The 22,144-nt window shown below is 39.0% G+C and overlaps 1 protein-coding gene across 1 annotated transcript; it reads right to left on the bottom strand.

The window, feature by feature from the left end:
• Nucleotides 1-2,372: 2,372 nt before the first annotated feature.
• Nucleotides 2,373-22,029, bottom strand: LOC139756923 (zinc finger protein 830). The gene is made up of 7 exons (XM_071676849.1): nucleotides 21,823-22,029; nucleotides 16,113-16,245; nucleotides 14,268-14,394; nucleotides 10,125-10,247; nucleotides 7,158-7,321; nucleotides 6,019-6,188; nucleotides 2,373-2,574 (listed from the first exon to the last, which is right to left on the bottom strand). Exons 1-7 carry the CDS (start codon nucleotides 21,921-21,923, stop codon nucleotides 2,436-2,438), a joined length of 957 nt encoding a protein of 318 aa, XP_071532950.1. The 5' UTR covers nucleotides 21,924-22,029; the 3' UTR covers nucleotides 2,373-2,435.
• Between the last annotated feature and the right edge of the window lie 115 nt (nucleotides 22,030-22,144).

The raw sequence follows: 22,144 nt of genomic DNA, 5'->3' as shown, positions 1-22,144 counted from the left end.
CATGGAAGGCATTTATGGATCCAAGAAAGCATAAGATAAAGATGCCCTGGTGTGGGAAGAATGCTACTAGAAGCAGTGAAAAGTTTTTATCAAGAGTACAAGGCATGTGTGCAGATAAGAGAAGGGCGAGTGGTTCCAAGTGAAGGTGGGTCAGTGGTAGGGGGTGTGTGATGTAACCCTGGCTGTTTAAGTTGTTTATGGATGGGAATTTGAGGGAGGTGAATGCAAGGGTCTTGGGAAGAGAGGCAAGTATGTAGTCAGTAGGGGCTGAAGGGGCCTGGGAAGTGAGTCAGTTGTTGTCTGCTGATGACTCAGCACTGATAGCAGATTCAAGTGAGAAACTGAAATAGTTGGTGTCTGAGTTTAGAAGTGTGTGTGATAGGAGGTAATTGAGAGTAAATGTGAATAAAAGCAATGTTATTAGTTTTAGTAAGGCATAGGTTCAGGTTAGTTAGGGTGTGAGTGTGAATGGAGAAAATTCGAAGGAGCTGGAATTTTAGACACCAGGGAGTGGACATGGCAGTGAAAGGTACCATGCAAGCGGAAGTAAGTCATAGGGAGGGTGGGGGAAATGTTTCTGAGAGCATTGAAGAATGTGTGGAAAGAGAGGTTGTTGTCTGTGAGGAAAAAATGGAAATGTTTGAAAATATAGTGGTGCCAATGTTGCTGTATGGATGAGAATTCTCCTTAAGTTTACTGATACTTGATCAACCCACATCTCATAGGCCTCATTTTCAACCCCTGCACCTTACCCTTGACCTCTTGCTGCTTTCTCTTGTACATCTTATTATTTGAACTACTTCCCTGTAAGACCTGCCCATACATGTCTCTCCTCTTTCACTTGCAAATTTACTTCCTTATCCTTTCTCACCTGCACACCTTCCACATGCCACACATTTCTTTTGCACATGCTAACGCTGCTTCCCTAAATATTTCCCATTCCTCACTCACCCCCCTTGCTTCATTCTCTCCTCTTTTGTCATTCTACACCCAATCTCTCCTGGTATTTCTTCACACACATCTCTTTTCTAAGCTCACTTTCTTTCACTACCCTCTTCTGAATCATATTATTTCTCATTTCCAAAAATCTCTACAAATCACACTTGCCTCAGCTAAGCCATGATCAAACATCCCACCAGCTGCCTGTCTCAACACATTCACATCCAAGAGTCTCTCTTTTGCAAAATACCCTCTAAACATCTTTCTTACTCGCCCACGTATACTTATGTATGTTCTAATCACCAGTTCTTTTTCATCACACAACTCCACAAGCTGTTCACCATTACTGTTTACCTCCCTGAATATTCCATGTCCTCCAATTATACCCTCAACTGCCACATTGCTCACTCTTGCATTCAAATCGCCCATTACTAATTCCCTACATGTCGTAAAAGGTGACGAAAAGGGGAGGGAGCAGGGGGCTGGAAATTCTCCCCTCCAGTTTTAACTTTTCTAAACAAAGGAACAGAGAAGGGGGCCAAGTGAGGATATTACCTCTAAGGCTCAGTTCTCTGTTCTTAACACTACCTCGCTGATGCGGGAAATGGCAAGTGCGTATGAAAATATATGTGTATTTATTTTATTTATTATACTTTGTCGCTGTCTCCCATGTTAGTGAGGTAGCGCAAGGAAACAGACGAAAGAATGGCCCTACCCACCTACATACACATCCACACATGCACATATACATACCTATACATCTAAACGTATACATATATACACACAGACGTATATGTATATACACATGTACACAATTCATACTGTCTGCCCTTATTCATTCCTGTCGCCACCCCGCCACACATGAAATAACAACCCCCTTCCCCCACATGTGCGCGGGGTAGCGCTAGGTAAAGACAAAAAAGGCCACATTTGTTCACAATCAGTCTCTAGCTGTCATCTATAATGCACCGAAACCACAGCTCCCTTTCCACATCCAAGGCCCACAAAACTTTCCATGGTTTACCCCAGACGCTTCGCATGCTCTGGTTCAATCCATTGACAGCATGTTGCCCCGGTATACCACATCTTTCCAATTCACTCTATTCCTTGCACGCCTTTCACCTTCCTGAATATATACTGAAGAAAAACAACATTGCTCTTAAAGCCTCTTATCCCATTAAGTTTTGGAGCAACACTTTCCACATTTGTCAACTAGACAGTGATGAGTGCATGCAAGATACAAGAAGAAAAAGGGTCATCCTGTGGTTACTACCCACCTTAAGTGATCTCACCGACTTTTGATGGCCTTGTTATTAACATATATTCTACTGTATTATCTACAAAGCTTTGCCAGTACAGAAAAACAGTCCCCTAGTAGCAATGATTATGACCATAAAAGGATCAACATATAATTGGAAATGAAAGTGTATGTATGAAGTGAAGAATATTTCAAAATTTATTGAAAAACTATGAAATTCTAACAGTATTAAACTAAACTATATGAGAGAATTTTTTGTTCTCCATATAACAGGGGCAAATTCTTCATCACTGGAATCTTCACTACTATCTGAATCTATTTTTGCACTTCCTCTTTCTTTAAGTTGTGTTTTCTTCTTCTTGTCCAGTTCTACAACTCTGTGGAAGAGAAAATATGAATGCAGTTATTCTTATGACTAAATACTGTATTTTACTCTAATTCTATTGGTCATTTCCTGTACTTTGATTATTATGACTCACCAAAAAAGTATCAATGTCCCATTGGCTTTCATAACAGCAATTACCCGAGTTAAGAATAAAATTGAACATACAATAATCATAGGTACTTTTCACACCAGTATACAATTGGTTATGATTTCATAAGGTATTCAAGCATCCAAGAGACACCCACTGACCACAAGTTGAAAATCTAAAGAATCTCTAGTAACCCAAAAAGTCCTTGTAGGGATGAGATACCACTGCTCTCAATTTTATTTACAAAATAAATGCATTCAAAATGAAAGTGCTGCTTTGGTAAAAGAAAAGTTTGATGCGCTGGAAACACTCACTGGCTAAAAGGACCTCAGTAATGCTCCAGAGCAGCCGACAACTCTGATAAAGGTACATCATCATTCCATTTGGAACAAGTTATGAACCTATGTACCTGATCTGTTCAAGCTTGACTTTATTCATCACAAAAATCCATTCAAGGTCAATACAAATGCTGCTGAAGAGAGAATTCAAGAATTCTTTATTCTTGTCAGTGATTACAAAGCCCCTGATCTGTTTGAAGGAGAACTGCTTGTGACACTGATGCAGAATGGCAAAGTCTTGCCCTCAGGGTATGGAGGATGCTCTTCACAATTTGCTGTTCTTTTCATTAACCTACAAATGTGAGTGCAAATTTTCCAGCTTATTTGATATCAAAACAAAATCAGAACATCTGAGGCCCATGGAGGTCAAGCTTTGCTGTGCAATGGCAAAGACAACAAAATAGAGGTCACAATTTGGGGAGTTAAACAAAGAACAGCTTTCTCAAGTGGATTTGTAGCATTGATGAAGTGTTATTACATAATGTCAAGCTGTTGTAACTTTTAATTAAAGTGAAAAATAGGTGAATAAGGGGAATTAGATCATATTATTTCCTCCCTTAGACCAATTGCAAGTAAAAATTTGAGTTAAACCCATATGGGATCTAGGACATTCCATTGACTAACACTTGGCATGTAAAAGGCTGTAAGTCTCTAACATATAACAACTACCTGTAAGACTAATAAGTGCTGGGTTTGAGATTAAAGTATGGTAAACAGGACTGACAAAGTATGATTCACAGAATCAAGCTAAAATATGATCGCTCTAGCCTATATGAAAAAATTTCTGATTAGTATTTCTTTGATATCTTTAACATATACTTCAATATATTGTAATGAAATGAACAGTAAATAAATTCAAGTACCGTACACTACAAAACACAGTATAATACAACGTGCATGCTATTTCTTTATTTAAGAAACTCCAGTAATGGACAGAAAACCTCATCAGCAAGAGGATTAAAGCATTAAAAGCAGTAAACAAAAGAGAAATGAGGAGAAAAAAGAAGAATGGAGAAATATAGTTCATTTCTGAGCTGATGGAAAATGCCTTCTGATAAAAGCCTGGTCACATTAGCTTAAAAAGACGAGTGAATGAAAAGAGTTCTCATACTTTGGGGTGAAGGCAAAGAAAAACATAAGAACCCATCTTTATAATGCTGATAGTCACACAATACTCCTGTGACTGTTGAATAACAGACTTCATACCAGGCAGGTACTGATGTATGTCAAGACATGTTTCACTAAGAAGAAGCATGTCGAATCACAGAGGTATATGTTTGCTGAGGAAACTTGGAAAACTGTATGGGAAAGTGGTAATTGAGAGGGTGATGGCAAGCACAGTTTCCAAAGGGAGGAGCAATGCAGATCATAAGTTTGCTTTGAAAAATGCGTGTGAAAAATGTAAGCATGAATGGAAAAAAAATTGAAGTGAAGCGTTTTAGATACCTGGGAGTAGCCAAGGCAGCAAATAGAACAGCGGAAGAGAAAAAGAGTCATAGGGTGGGTGAGGGGGCAGAGGTTCTGGAAGTAATGAAGAATATGTGGAAAGAGATATCTTTATCTGGAACAAAAAAGGGCATGTTTAAAGTCATATTTGTCCCAACACTACATGGATGTGAGGCATGGGCTATAGATAATCCTGTGTGCAGGAGGGTAGGTGTGTTAGAAATGAAATGTCTGAAAAATTATGTGGTGTGAGGTAGTCTGATTGAATGAGTTATGAAAGGGTAAGAGAGGAGAGAAGAGGGGCAATAAAAAGAGTGTGGCTGAGGGAGCTAAAGAGGGCATGCTGAAATGGTTTGGAAATGTATAGAAAATGAGTGATGAAAGGTTGAAAAAGAGGATATATGTGAATGAAAAATACTTAAAGAAAAGGATTTGCATGTAACAAATAAGACACTGGAGAAAGCATTTAATGGTTAACAGAGATGCTCTGTGGAAGGAGTTGTGAATGCATGGTGTGTCATGAAAGCTACTAGAAGCAGTGAAGAGTTTCTATCAAGAAAGTAAGGCATATGTGTGAATAGGAACAGAGGAGGGTGCGTTATGTCACCATGGTTGTTTACTCTGTTTATAGACGAAGTGGTGAGGAAGATGAATGTAAGGGTCTTAGAGAGAGAGAAGCAGGTCTGCTGTCTGTTCGGAATCGGGGTGCCTGGGAGGAGAGTCAGCTGTTGTTAGCTGGTGTCTGAGTCTCGGAAAGTGTGTGAAAGAAGAGAATTGAAGATGAATATGAATAAAAGCAGGGTTATTAATTTTAGCAGTGAAAACAAACAGGTTAGTTATACTTTGGGTCTGAATGGAGAGAATGTGGAGGAAATGAGATGTTTCAGATACTTAGCAGTAGATATGGAAGTGATTGCAACTCTGGAAGCTGAAGTTAACCACAGAGTGGGTGAGGAGGCAAAGGTCCTTGGTACACAGTGAAGTATGTGTGGAAAGATAGGTCATTGTCAGTAGGGGCAAATGGGCCTGCTTGATGGAATATTAGTCTTGATAGTGCTGTATGGATAAGAGGCATGGGTTTTATATGAAAGAGTATGGAAGAGGATGAACGTGCTGGAAATGAAAAGTTTAAGGACAGTACATGGCATAAGTAAAGTTGATCAAGAAAGAAATGATGGGGTATGAGAGGAATGTAGTAATAAGAATATGGTTGAGAGAACTGAAGAGGATGTGCCAAAAAATGGTTTGGACATATGAAGAAAATGAGTGAAGTAACAAAGAAGTTATATGTGTCAAAGGTGGAAGGGACAAGAAGAGAGATACCACATTAGAGATGGAAGGATGGAATGGAAAAGGTTTTGTAAGCTCAGAACCTGAAGATACAGCTAAAAATGGATGTCAGCAAACAAGGCTATTTCTCTGTTCCTGCTCCCTTGCTAACACCACCCATCATGTACAAATAAAAATCCATCCAGTCATATTCACCATGTGACAGAATATGGGTGACTGTCTGAAAATACCTGCCAGCAAGATCTCTATCTCATTTTGCTTTGTATACTCTTACCTCTCTAAACAAGCAATTTGTTCATTTGCTTGTTCAATTTGAGTTGCTAAGGCTGCTTCTTCTTTGTCTTCTTCAATGATCATCCGACTCTGTTGCTCAGCAGCAGAAACTTCACGCATAAATGACATCCACTCTTCAGCATCCTTATCTTTGTATTCCACTTTACGGGCCTGAATCACAGAAGTTTCTACAATTACCTTACCAATAATGTACTCAATTCAAACAAACTAAAGTCATAATTTCCATAATAATGTCTCATTCCAGCAGTCATAAATATCCAGCTTTGCTTGTGATTTCAAATATTTCACCTCCTTAGGACATCTTGTTACAACTAATTCTGCCAACTAAGTCAGTGCATCTCACGTGGAGTTCCTAATTTTATACCCAAAAGTCTTTTTAATCAGTTTCATGTATTTCAACAACTGATTACTTACTCTCATGACCATTTTAGTTTCTGGTCATTTGAAATTCCAACATTTTTACAGAGCTTTTAACTATAAATTCCCAAAACACAAGTACCAAACTACCTTGCACTGAGGATTTCAGAACTTGACTGAGGAAGATAAATAACATGCTAAGCCTTAAACAAAATGGCTCATACCTTTCTCTTCATATTCACTGCAAGTCTTCTAAATGTTTTTGTCAAATGGCTTGGAATATTGTGTATAATATTTAATCTAAAGAGAGATGTGAAAATATAAATAAAAAAAATAACATGCTATGTTACATATTACAACTAAGAAGTATATCACAAATTTCTGAAGGGGTAGAAAGTCTACTCCATAGAAATAGGCATCCTTTCCCATTGCTGATTTATGGGAGTGTAGATTGGAAGCCTGTTTTGCTAAAGTAATTACTATATGGACAAAGGCAGCATGAATGTCTGCATTTTATCCATACCATGTAAATTGGAATAAAGTTAAAGGACAGACAGAATGAAAGACCCATACCAGGATGGACCCCCTTTACTACTTGTGAAGTAAGTATTCCTCTACTTGAAGTCAAGGTCCCTATAATTAAATGAATGAAGTTGTTGCATGTGACATAAATCTGTTCATCATCTTTACCGAACATATACTTATGAAAGAAAGTAATGGAGTAATCTTTTATGAAACAAATTAAAAAATCACTCCTCTTGCCTTTGCATCAGCTACAGGATCATCAAAGAATCCCTCAGGTAGAATTTCAGATGTGTTAGGTTTTGGTGGATCTTTGTGCTTGGCAGGCTTCTCTTTATATATTGATTCCTCTTCCGGAGATTTAGAGGGATTTTCACCTGCATCAAAAAAGCCCTCAGGTGTTCCTGTAATATATAATACCAGTTGAAAGTATCAAGTGAAAATATGATTTATCAAAAAACTATATTTCGATATTTGTACTGCAGTACGGAATCAGTTTTATCACTGACAATATGAATAAAGCTTACACAAAAAATCATTCTCAACCTAATGCAAACTTGCCAATGGTAATAAACATATCATAGCTGCTGTTTAACCATCAGATCTTTCAAATCAATATAATATAAAGTGCAAAATTTACAAATACATTTCCTTGTCTCTTCTCTCTTCCCTTCAGTCAACCTCTCTATATTTCAATTCAGGACCAGCTTTGTTGTGGACTTTCTCTGTGACTGAAAGCCTCCAACATAAAAAAGAAAAAATTAAACATTTTTTTTATGCTTAATTGCTCTTCTCACCTTAGCAAGGTAGCATCAAGAACAAATGAAGAATGGCCTCATTTGCATATATCTGTACCCTAGCTGTCATGTGTAATGCACTGACACAATAGGCTATCATTCACAGATAAGCCCTATAGACTATATATTATAGTTTACTTTGCTTTAAATGTCCAGGTTTAGCATACTGACAGCATTTCACCCCTATATACCACATTTATCCAATTCATACCATCCAGTGCATGCCTCTTACCCTTCTGAATGTTTAGACCCCAATACCAGAAGTCTCTTTTATTCCATCCTTACATCTCGGTCTCCCCTGTCATCAAGCTCCATCCACTTCTGAAACATGGATCCTCATAATCAAGCCTTTCTTTACTCACCCACTTCCAAGTGTCTGCAACATTTAAGCAAACCCTGGTAGGCTCTCTCAATCAGACTATGCTTACAACCACAACTCACTCTTATCTTGTCTTTCTTTACATGATCAACCCATCTCAAGTGATATATCCTCTGGCATTACAATTCCAATGCACTCACCCTCTTCCTTTCTTTTGCATTTACGGCCCAAGACTTACATCCATATAACAGTCCTGGGACCACTATGCTTTCAAACATACTGACCTATGCCTTACCAGAAACTAATCTTTCCTTGCACACACTCCTTACAGCATCCAGAACCTTATGCTCCTTTACTACCAATGGCCTTATTTCTGCCTTCATAATTCCACGTCATGTCCACTCCCAGGTACCTAAAGCACTCCACTGCCTCTAAGTCCTCCCCATCCAAACTCAAATCATCCTGTCTTACTCACTTGCTGCATTTTATTATCTAACTTTTGCCCAATGTGACTCACAAATTCCTGATTTCATACTTTCCTAAACTTGGACACCAGCTTCTGGAGTGTCATTCTAGAGTCTGCCACCAGAGCTGTGTCATCTACATACTAACAGTATCCCATGGTCTGCTCCTTCACCACCAGCATAACTTACACCCACCCCTCACTCCAAGACCCATGCACTAACCTTCCTCATCATGGCATCCACGAACAGATTATACAGCCATGGTGATATCACAAATACTTGATGCAAACCCTTTTTCACCTGGAACCACTCACCCTCCTCCCTTCCTATTCATACACAGGTCTTACTCTCCTAGCATAAACTCCTCACTACATTTAGTAGCTTTCCTGCTAAACCTTGTATTTGTAACTCCTCCCACAAGTATTTCTGTCAATCCTATCACACTCTTTCTACAGATTACTAAATACCATCTTTACATCCATATCTTTCTCCAAACACTTCCCAAACAAATTCTTCAAAGCAAACATCTGGGCCACAAATCCTCTGTCACTCCTGAAACCAAATTGGTCTTCCCCAGTCAGATGCTCTCTGCATATCACCAAACTGCAAAGATATTTGGTTTCTATCTATCTACCTATATCTCTGATGGCTGTTCCCTTTGGGAACCCCTCGAAGGGGTGGCCGTGGCAAAAGAGTCTTTATAACCGGTAAAGTCCACTGGAGTTCACATTTGGTTTCTACAGTACTGTATATACAAACCAGCAGGAAAGAACCAAATGTTAACTGATTTAATGAAATTTTTTACAAATATGTCATGGGGCAACTAACAATATTTCAGTGTCTACATACAGAAGCCCTACAAAAAACAAAGTGAATTAAACATTTAAGAGTTGGATATTATCATAAACAAAAAATTTGAACCTATGAAACACTTTCAAGCCAAATAGTGGTATGATATTGGAAACATTTACAATAAGAGAAAGAAAATCAATGAAGAAAATCTTCTATGTATACATAAGTAGTAAAATTGAATACTGCTGTGTTGTATCATTGTCAGCAAAGCAGATAGGGGGTTGGAGGTTGGGAACTTACTGGCACTGATAGTTTTAGTATAATACAAACACTATATGTATCTAGACTTTCAGAACTTACAGTAAAACATTATGTGATCATAGGAATGTACTATTTCTGGGTTATTGTTGAGAAATTAAACCTTGTAACACCGGAACTTCTTTCATGTGGCTTTTGCAGTTCTCTGGAGGTAAGCCAAGACCACTAACCAGAACCACATGTCAGGAAGTATGGTGATGAAGGATAAGTGTAAGGCAGTTGTAATGATGACCCCAAAACTGTCTTCGCTACAGTAAAGATGGCAAATTCATCTTTAGACAAGAGAGAGTTACTCAGTCTTAGCCTTCTGAATAGAAGGTTAAGACAATACTGGGACATTATCAAAGACTACTTACTGAACAATGATGCCTCTCATGATCAAATTGAGCTTTTCCCTTGAATCATCCTGCGAACTAACAGGTTTTGGATGAGCAATCATTTTCTTTTAGGTAATAATCTTTATAAAAGATTATCAGTTACTAAAACGTTACATAAGAGGATGTATAGATGTACTTACCATTTGAGATTTCTTTGGTATCCCCATTTTCTGCTTTCACATGCATCATTTGAAGAGGTTTGGTTTCTTCCTCATCACTACTTTCCTCTACTGAAGAGTATGTGCTGACTTTCTTCAAAATCCCTGTAAAAAGATCATGTAGAAAACTTTACTGTTGCACCACTTACCAACATGAAATACTTCTTTACCTTTGACATTATAAATGCATGACATAAGCTCCTAAAACATGTTATTCAAAGTAACACAATTAAAATGTTCAAAATCAGGCTTAACTATTCCCTGTCACTCTCTGGTATTTAATAATTCTATAAATCATTCATCATAATGCAGTGGTATATGATGCTACCTTGTCAACCAATGATCTCCCATTGGCCATGCTGCTACAATGTATTAACAATGATCAGCTTGTGTGGCCTGCTTTAAAGAAACATGAATTAATTATTATAAAATCCTTCCACATCAGGAGTAATACAGACAGGGTATGCTGTGAGGCTGAAGCTTAAAGGTTATCTTTATCAATGTTTTTGTAACAATGATGCATGTCTTTGGTGATGGTATGCATGACATATTCATGTTCATTCTAATTTCTGGCTCTTCTATAAAAATATCCTTCAGGCATATCAGAATTTATTCTACCTGATGTCTGCCCAGTGTGCTGCCGGAGGAAGAGGAGGGAAAGAAAAGAGCTTCTGCTATTCTATCCCTTTTCTACTTTTCTCCTATTTCTACTGCATTTCAAGGAACTGCATCTCTCTCAGTAGTGTTAAGGCCAGACCACCTCATTTGAACCTTTAGTCCATGTGGTCCGAGTATCTATGTAACTCTATCTGCTTACACATTTACCTCACTATCTCATTACCTTGCTAACACAGGAAACAGCAATCAAGTATCAATATACATATTTTCTTTCATACTATTCGCCATTTCCCGCCTCAGCGAGGTAGCGTTAAGAACAGAGGACTGGGCCTCTGAGGAAACATCCTCACCCGGCCCACTTCTCTGTTCCTTTGGAAAATTAAAAAAAAAAAAAAAAAAAATGAGAGGGGAAGATTTCCAGCCCCCCGCTCCCTTCCCTTTTAGTCGCCTTCTACGACACGCAGGGAATACGTGGGAAGTATTCTTTCTCCCCTATCCCCAGGGATATATATATATATATATATTTTCTTTTTATACTAATCGCCATTTCCCGCATTAGCGAGGTAGCGTTAAGAACAGAGGATGAGGACTGGGCCTTTGAGGGAATATCCTCACCTGGCCCCTTTCTCTGTTTGTTTCTTCTTTTTGGAAAAAAAAAAAAAATGAGGGGAAGATTTCCAGCCCCCCGCTCCCTTCCCTTTTAGTCGCCTTCTACGACACGCAGGGAATACGTGGGAAGTATTCTTTCTCCCCTATCCCTAGGGATATATATATATATATATATATATATATATTTTTTTTTTATACTAATCGCCATTTCCCGCATTAGCGAGGTAGCGTTAAGAACAGAGGATGAGGACTGGGCCTTTGAGGGAATATCCTCACCTGGCCCCTTTCTCTGTTTGTTTCTTCTTTTGGGGAAAAAAAAAAATGAGGGGAGGATTTCCAGCCTCCCGCTCCCTTCCCTTTTAGTCGCCTTCTACGACACGCAGGGAATACGTGGGAAGTATTCTCTCTCCCCTATCCCCAGGGATATATATATATATATATATAGCGCAAGGAAACAGACGAAAGAAATGGCCCAACCCACCCCCATACACATGTATATACATACGTCCACACACGCAAATATACATACCTACACAGCTTTCCATGGTTTACCCCAGACGCTTCACATGCCCTGATTCAATCCACTGACAGCACATCAACCCCGGTATACCACATCGCTCCAATTCACTCTATTCCTTGCCCTCCTTTCACCCTCCTGCATGTTCAGGCCCCGATCACACAAAATCTTTTTCACTCCATCTTTCCACCTCCAATTTGGTCTCCCACTTCTCCTCGTTCCCTCCACCTCCGACACATATATCCTCTTGGTCAATCTTTCCTCACTCATTCTCTCCATGTGCCCAAACCATTTCAAAACACCCTCTTCTGCTCTCTCGACCATGCTCTTTTTATATCCACACATCTCTCTTACCCTTACGTTACTCACTCGATCAAACCACCTCACACCACACATTGTCCTCAAACATCTCATTTCCAGCACATCCATCCTCCTGCGCACAACTCTATCCATAGCCCACGCCTCGCAACCATACAACATTGTTGGAACCACTATTCCTTCAAACATACCCATTTTTGCTTTCCGAGATAATGTTCTCGACTTCCACACATTCTTCAAGGCTCCCAGGATTTTCGCCCCCTCCCCCACCCTATGATCCACTTCCGCTTCCATGGTTCCATCCGCTGCCAGATCCACTCCCAGATATCTAAAACACTTTACTTCCTCCAGTTTTTCTCCATTCAAACTTACCTCCCAATTGACTTGACCCTCAACCCTACTGTACCTAATAACCTTGCTCTTATTCACATTTACTCTTAACATTCTTCTTTCACACACTTTACCAAACTCAGTCACCAACTTCTGCAGTTTCTCACATGAATCAGCCACCAGTGCTGTATCATCAGCAAACAACACCTGACTCACTTCCCAAGCTCTCTCATCCCCAACAGACTTCATACTTGCCCCTCTTTCCAAAACTCTTGCATTCACCTCCCTAACAACCCCATCCATAAACAAATTAAACAACCATGGAGACATCACACACCCCTGCCGCAAACCTACATTCACTGAGAACCAATCACTTTCCTCTCCTCCTACACGTACACATGCCTTACATCCTCGATAAAAACTTTTCACTGCTTCTAACAACTTGCCTCCCACACCATATATTCTTAATACCTTCCACAGAGCATCTCTATCAACTCTATCATATGCCTTCTCCAGATCTTGCTTCTTCGTCTCACCACTCGCTACCCTTTCTAATCAACCAACTCCCACTCTTCTCGTGCCACGGGCGTCTTTTGTGCAATCCGTCGCTGATTCCCTGAATACATCCCATTCGTCCCCCACATATATATATATGTGAGTCAGTTGTTGTTCGCTGATGATACAGCGCTGGTGGCTGATTCATGTGAGAAACTGCAGAAGCTGGTGACTGAGTTTGGTAAAGTGTGTGGAAGAAGAAAGTTAAGAGTAAATGTGAATAAGAGCAAGGTTATTAGGTACAGTAGGGTTGAGGGTCAAGTCAATTGGGAGGTGAGTTTGAATGGAGAAAAACTGGAGGAAGTGAAGTGTTTTAGATCTGGGAGTGGATCTGGCAGCAGATGGAACCATGGAAGCGGAAGTGGATCATAGGGTGGGGGAGGGGGCGAAAATTCTGGGGGCCTTGAAGAATGTGTGGAAGTCGAGAACATTATCTCGGAAAGCAAAAATGGGTATGTTTGAAGGAATAGTGGTTCCAACAATGTTGTATGGTTGCGAGGCGTGGGCTATGGATAGAGTTGTGCGCAGGAGGATGGATGTGCTGGAAATGAGATGTTTGAGGACAATGTGTGGTGTGAGGTGGTTTGATCGAGTGAGTAACGTAAGGGTAAGAGAGATGTGTGGAAATAAAAAGAGCGTGGTTGAGAGAGCAGAAGAGGGTGTTTTGAAGTGGTTTGGGCACATGGAGAGGATGAGTGAGGAAAGATTGACCAAGAGGATATATGTGTCGGAGGTGGAGGGAGCAAGGAGAGGAGGGAGACCAAATTGGAGGTGGAAAGATGGAGTGAAAAAGATTTTGTGTGATCGGGCCCTGAACATGCAGGAGGGTGAAAGGAGGGCAAGGAATAGAGTGAATTGGAGCGATGTGGTATACCGGGGTTGACGTGCTGTCAGTGGATTGAATCAAGGCATGTGAAGCGTCTGGGGTAAACCATGGAAAGCTGTGTAGGTATGTATATTTGCGTGTGTGGACGTATGTATATACATGTGTATGGGGGGGGGGGTTGGGCCATTTCTTTCGTCTGTTTCCTTGTGCTACCTCGCAAACGCGGGGGAGACAGCGGCAAAAAAAAAAAAAATGTGTTATTCGCCAACAAGGAAAAAGAAGTAAAGACAATTAATCACAGACTGAATTACAAAGGTAATTATTGAAAAAATATTTCATATTCTATGCTCACCTTTGGGCTTCAATGGTTCACTTGCTACTTTCTTGTTAGGAGCCTGTGCAATAGGAGAAGCATGCCTTTTTTGTCCACCTATTTGCTTGTTTTCACTACTGCTGCTACTCAACTGCTGATTGTTTAGCTGTGAAACCATTAGTACTAAATTGTAAGCACATTATACAAACATGATAAACAAGTCAGTTTCATAATAATTAGTCCTCAGAACTTAAATCTAGCAAATAAAAACACAGAAGACTTCAATGCAGAAACTTCCTAGATCCTTTTATAGCAAAAAAATCTGCAAAATGAGATGGAGCTGAGAACAAGGGCACCATCTGCACTCAAAGCATTCACATCTTACCTGCATCTAGATCTGTACATGGGTAGTGCATATAAAAAATACTAATTACGGGATTTCACTACCCCATATAGAACATATAAAACAGTAATACTGTAGAGTGCTGTACAGTAATACTGTAGTATCTGTTTATCTATCTACCATCATCAACTCAAGGGGTGGATCAGGTACAAACAACATCATTTCCCCCTATAACTTTATTTTTACGTCATGTAATGCCAGCTACTATCTAGATACGGATATATGTAACACTGGAATAATATAAGAAAACTAACGGATTAAACTGCAGAACTCTGACCTATTTCTGAAATGTATCACCATTCCCTAAGGAAGATTAAAGATGCTTGCATAAATTCATGTTAAAAACTATGATGCTATTAAAAAAAGACTTAAGAGATGAAAAACCATTTCTCATATGGCAGAATCCTGCAACCATCTTGAAGTCTACAATGCTATTCTATCTAAAAAATAACTGGGTGTATCCATAAGGATTCACTCAATTTGACCATAATGAAAAATGTAAGGCAGAGGGATGCTTGTTCACAGAGACTTAATGACCATAAAGCAATCAGCACAAATCAGCATTACAATGTGGAGGTGAGGTAGCATCAAGAGACCAGCTTCACATATTCATTCACTGACTACTGATGTCTGTACCTAAGGCCTGTCACTATCAAGGAATCAATAAAGGGTTTTAAAAAAGTTTGAAAAAAAGAAGTGTACCTACCTTCAAGTAGCTGTGACAAGATTTTAACAAAGATGGGAGATGAAAGGATAGGAAAACAAATATATTTCATACAGTTAATGTGGCTCTGCCTACCACGTGAAAATTACTTTTCATCCTTCAAAACCTACTTTTTTCATCAAGTGACAGAATCCTGTGGGCATTCAAAAGAATACTCACGTGAAGAAAGAGGGACTTAAAGAAAACTGTATGAAAAACTAAACAAGGGATCAACCCCTAATGGCAAGAGGGTAAAGGTACAAAAAAAAGTGACTGAAGGAGAAACTGTAGCAAAACTAAGAAATGTGTTGCTACTCTGCTCTTAGTATCATTATAAAATGTCAGACAGTCACCAAAATCATTTCAGTTCTATGATCCAATAATCTGTTTTGAATGTCATAAAAAAATCAGAATATAAATTAATAATAGGAATACAAACCCTTGATGAAAACCTTCACTTCTACTTAAAAGAGTACAATGTTTGGATCCAAAATTTGGCCAAATCATTTACAAACATGTTGACAGAGAAGTTAATACTTATACAAAAGATACCATAAGAGTGTTTCTAATGAAAACTTCTAAACTATAATAACTCTTTTATCACCAACTCATGAATGGATTAATCTTAAACAAATTCAAGCAGAAAACAGATTTTAATTTTGATTCATCAATTTCTTAAATATACTCAATGGTATGATAAGAGATTCTGCATTCTCATGCAGTACAATACCAAGAGAAACTATAAACTTCATAATGAGTACTTAAACTTGAAGCTCACCTGCTGCTGCTTTTTCTTGAGTGCTGCAAGATTCTCCAGATGTGATCTTTTATTAACATGTGCTTGCCATATGATTGCACTTTTAACCACAGTCCCACAAACCACGCACATCAGTTGCCCTCGGCTGTTGTATCTAATACACTTATTAAGGAAACATACAAATATGTCTGGACTTTGGTGATTATTTATATATATCACTATATTAATGAATATAAAGAAAATAATAAATGAAAAAGTAGGAACCAGATTATTTTGTTTACGCTTGGTAATTTGTAGAGCAGAAGGGAGATGCCTTATACTATCCACATGAATACAGGGTCCAGGAAACTGCACCTAAAGTTCCATGTCATTTGCAGAGCAACGTTAAAATTTTCTTTACCATGGCCAATAACATAAATACAAAGCAGTTAGCACCGATGGTTTCCTTACTCCAAGAAAGCCATACATACTTATAAGACACCTGGATAAGTATTGCAGATAACAATTATTGCAGATAATCATTTATCAATTTACTGTTAAATCTGCTATTCAACAGAACCAGCAATACCAGAATACAAAGTTGTCTATAAAGAGAGGTCACACAAAACATGTGAGTAGAGCTATGCTCTTTGTCAATGAATCTATACGTAAATATAAGCTTCATACGCATCAAGTTTGAGGCTTTTTAAACAATTTTTCCCATTTCTCCAAGAAATCCATTGGAAAAAATCTACATCCTAAACATTTCGGTTATCTTAATGATGTGCCTGTATATCAAACATTTGAACTTCCTTTCAATAGGCACTCCTGAGTTACAGAAGTTGCAAAAACATCAATTTTCCTTACAAATATGAAAATCTATGCTATCAGGAGTCCCCAAATCTAATCAGTTATCACTATCACATGGGATATTTATGAAGTATCTAACATGTACACTGTATTTCTTGTGTTGCTCACAGACAGAAAAACACATAGGCAGACAGATGCAAAGGTGATCAAATAGTGTCCAACGCACACTACTGTAGCTTAAGGACACAAAAATTATCCAAATCATGCTCTAACAGTCTAAATATGCTCTCCACAAAGTACACTATCTTTTCAAAGTAAATTAAAAAATATTCCAAACTTACTGATGACATATTCCTAAACTGGAAATCTACCAGCATTCTTAACCACTGCCTGTAAGTTTGAAAGCCATTACATTTCAGTGGTGATTATTTTAGCAAGATATCAGCTCAGGTGGGATAAACATTATCATGTTGACATAGTTTCTTCTTTATTTCCACTCTATTACTGAATGCATTGCCTTGTTCCTGAGAAAAAAAGCCTTCACAGACACTGACATTCAGACAAACATCAAAACTAATAAGAACAAAAGATCAATTTTGGATGTTATCTGACCTTCTATGCATTGAAATTAGCTTCAGATATTGAGTGATTCTGTTCTGCAATGGCAGTGCACTGCTGAAGAGACTATATTCAAGGCTGTGGATTGTGATTTGGAGCATCTTCTTGTATTCCTCAATATCGAAAAAGGTAACAATGGGTTATGAATATCAGGGAAAATCGGTAAACTAATGTAAAAGTAGATTACACTCTTGTAAAACATCAAAATCAACAGAACCTATGAAAACTTCATGTAACTTCTAGCATCCCAAAACTTGAGTTGAAATATACCAATATCAAAGTATTCTGATGCTGGGGACTCCATGGATTGGCTACTTGTGGGGAGATTTGGAGGACACACGAATGGCCACTCAGTTTATCGTCTGTTTATTGACAATAAATCACAAGTGATTATAGTATATTTTGACTAGATACGAAACATCAAGATGAAGCTCAGTGATGCTGTTTCCTGTGGGGCAGGATAGCACCAGGAAGGGATGAAAGCATGCAAGTATAAATATGTACATGTCTATATATGTCTGTGTATGCATATGCATATGTATGTATACGTGTGTGTGTGGGCATTTATCCATATACATGTGTACATGAGTGGAGAGGCTATTCTTCTGTTTTCTGGTGCTACCTCACTGACATGGGAAACTGATTAAGTATAATAAACAAAATAAGTAAATGAATTTTCCAAAAGAAGGAACAGAGAAACGGGCCAAGTGAGAATTTCCCTCAAAGGCCCAATCCTCTGTTCTTAACGCTACCTTGCTGACATGGGAAATGGCGAATAGTATGAAAAAAAAATGTATGTATATATATATATATATATATATATATATATATATATATATATATATATATATATATACCTCGCACACATGATGGGGGAGGGGGATGTTATTCCATGTGTGGCGAGGTGGCGATGGGAATAAATAAAGGCAGACAGTATGAATTGTGTACATGTGTATATATGTATATGTCTGTGTGTGTATATATATGTGTACATTGAGATGTATAGGTATGTATATTTGCGTGTGTGGACGTGTATGTATATACATGTGCATGGGGGTGGGTTGGGCCATTTCTTTCGTCTGTTTCCTTGCGCTACCTCGCAAACACGGGAGACAGCAACAAAGCAAAATAAATTAATAAATAAATAATTATATATATTTATTGATTTATTATACTTTGTCGCTGTCTCCCACATCAGCAAGGGAGCATAAAGAAACAGATGAAAGAATGGCCCAACCCACCCATATACACATGTATATACATAAATGCCCACACATGCACATATACATACCTATACATTTCAATGTATACATACATATACATACACAGACATATACATATATACACATGTACATATTCATACATGCTGCCTTCATCCATTCCTGGCGCCACCCTGCCACACATGAAATGGCACCCCTCCCCCCATGTGCGCATGAGGTAGTGCTAGGAAAAGACAGCAAGACCACATTTGTTCACACTGTCTCTACCTGTCATGTGTAATGCACCGAAACAACAGCTCCCTTTCCACATCCAGGCCCCACAAAACTTTCCATGGTTTACCCCAGCCGCTTAACATACCCTGGTTCAATCCACTGATAGCAAGTTGTTCCTGGTATACCAAATCGTTCCAATTCACTCTATTTCTTGCCCGCCTTTCACCCTACTGCATGTTCAGGCCCCGATCACTCAAAATCTTTTTCACTCCATCTTTCCACCTCCAATTTGGTCTCCCACTTCTCCTCGTTCCCTCCACCTCCGACACATATATCCTCTTGGTCAATCTTTCCTCACTCATTCTCTCCATGTGCCCAAACCATTTCAAAACACCCTCTTCTGCTCTCTCGACCACGCTCTTTTTATTTCCACACATCTCTCTTACCCTTACATTACTTACTCGATCAAACCACCTCACACCACACATTGTCCTCAAACATCTCATTTCCAGCACATCCACCCTCCTGCGCACAACTCTATCCATAGCCCATGCCTCGCAACCATACAACATTGTTGGAACCACTATTCCTTCAAACATACCCATTTTTGCTTTCCAAGATAATGTTCTCGACTTCCACACATTCTTCAAGGCTCCCAGAATTTTCGCCCCCTCCCCCACCCTATGATTCACTTCCGCTTCCATGGTTCCATCCACTGCCACATCCACTCCCAGATATCTAAAACACTTTACTTCCTCCAGTTTTTCTCCATTCAAACTTACCTCCCAATTGACTTGACCCTCAACCCTTCTATACCTAATAACCTTGCTCTTATTCACATTTACTCTTAACTTTCTTCTTTCACACACTTTACCAAACTCAGTCACCAGCTTCTGCAGTTTCTCACATGAATCAGCCACCAGCGCTGTATCATCAGCGAACAACAACTGACACACTTCCCAAGCTCTCTCATCCACAACAGACTTCATACTTGTCCCTCTTTCCAAAACTCTTGCATTCACCTCCCTAACAACCCCATCCATAAACAAATTAAACAACCATGGAGACATCACACACCCCTGCCGCAAACCTACATTCACTGAGAACCAATCACTTTCCTCTCTTCCTACACGTACACATGCCTTACATCCTCGACAAAAACTTTTCACTGCTTCTAACAACTTGCCACCCACACCATATATTCTTAATATATTCTTATATTCTTAATACCTTCCACATATATATACATATGTATGTATGTATGTATATATATATATATATATATATATATATATATATATATATATATATATATATATATATATATATATATTGCTTCCCACGTATTCCCTGCGTGTCGTAGAAGGCGACTTAAAGGGAAGGGAGCGGGGGGCTGGAAATCCTCCCCTCTCATTTTTTTTTTTTTCCAAAAGAAAGAACAGAGGAGAGGTCCAGGTGAGGATATTCCCTCAAAGGCCCAGTCCTCTGTTCTTAACGCTACCTCGCTATTGCGGGAAATAGCGAATAGTATGAAAAAAAAAAAAAAAAAAATATATATTGCTGGGGATAGGGGAGAAAGAATACTTCCAATGTATTCCCTGCGTGTCGTAGAAGATGACTAAAAGGGGAGGGAGGGAGTGGGGGGCTGGAAATCCTCCCCTCTCTTTTCTTTCTTTTTTTTTAATTTTCCAAAAGAAGGAACAGAGAAGGGGGCCAGGTGAGGATATTTCCTCAAAGGCCCAATCCTCTGTTCTTAACGCTACCTCTCTAATGCGGGAAGTGGCACAAAACAAATCTAGTTATCCAGAGGTACTTTGAAAAGGTAACTATACTGGTAAGTTACAGCTGGATTCCCAAGAAGCTCTTTTCTATCATTATATTAAAGTGTAGGGAACATACTGAATCGAAAGTCTAACCAAGCAACCCACCTATTCCCCAGCCTTGGCTTACCTCAACTAACCTACTTTACCCAAGGGTGCCAATACATATGTTAACTTTGTTGGCAAAATAACCACTTTTACATTTTTCTCTGGTTATAACTGGCTTTTCTTAAACTTTCGCATAATTCCAAATCCACATCCAACTGTTACTGCTTTTACCATAACACTTAACAATATTTTTTTTTCTATACTATTTGCCATTTCCCGCATTAGCGAGGTAGCGTTAAGAACAGTGGACCTAGCCTTTGAGAAATACCCTCACTTGGCCCCCTTCTCTGTTCCTCTTTTGGAAAATTAAAAAACACAAGAGGGAAGGATTTCCAGCCCCCCGCTCCCTCCCCTTTGAGTCGCCTTCTACAACACACAGGGAAAACGTGGGAGGCATTCTTTCTCCCCTATCCCCAGGGATAGGAGAGAATAACAATATATGTAGCATTATTTTGAACACACACCAATTTCAATGTAAGTGTAAATTTGTACATGGGAAGGAAAAAGAGATCGATAGCTGCTGGAGTACAACAAGAGCTTATGTTCCTAATCTAAAGGAAGAGGCTCCTCCCCTCCACACTTACAAGGGATTATACAAATCAAAAGATATGGGTCCAAAAGCTTTCCATGCTGAGTGGACCTCCACACCCAGTACTATTATGTCCAGTATGCTCAGGTAAATTGCTAATGTCTGACAACAGATAGATATTTCATGGTGTTTGGGCATATGGAAAGAATGCAAGATTAGGAGTTTACAAGGAGAATGTATGATATTACGATTAAAGGGGTTGGTGTCAGAGAAAAGCGACCTGTGACATGGGAAAGTAAATGTACCAGAGCGACTTGGCCACAGAACTTCATGCTGAACACACTAAGCTTTTGAACCCCGTTGGTTTAGAAGACAATATGGCTCTACCGTTCCAGCTCTCCATGTTTAATCAGTCACTGCTACTAAAAGGATACTTGGCATATGGCGAGTCGATCTGCCTTGTGATCGCTTTGTTTTTCATCTGTTCTTGCATTAATCTTTTAATGTCTTCCGGTTTACCTCGGCTGTTATTCATTTTGAAGAAGGTCGAACCTGTCACACAACGAACGTTCCGTTGATAAGTAAATATTGCCAGACCATCCGCGACCCAGTCTTTCTCGCTTCCTCCTTCACTTGTATTTGTTGACAGAATGACAGCTCGTTTTCCCTTTACGACAAATTTTTCTTTTTCAAATGAGTACCTAAATCCTCTTTAATATCTTAACGAATACTTAAAATGAACCAGTTGATGACAGT

Source organism: Panulirus ornatus, chromosome 23 (assembly GCF_036320965.1).
Source record: "Panulirus ornatus isolate Po-2019 chromosome 23, ASM3632096v1, whole genome shotgun sequence".
Classification (NCBI taxonomy): Eukaryota; Metazoa; Arthropoda; class Malacostraca; order Decapoda; family Palinuridae; genus Panulirus; species Panulirus ornatus.
Note: the sequence above shows the minus strand (reverse complement) of the source record. Positions and strands in the feature narration are given on the sequence as shown.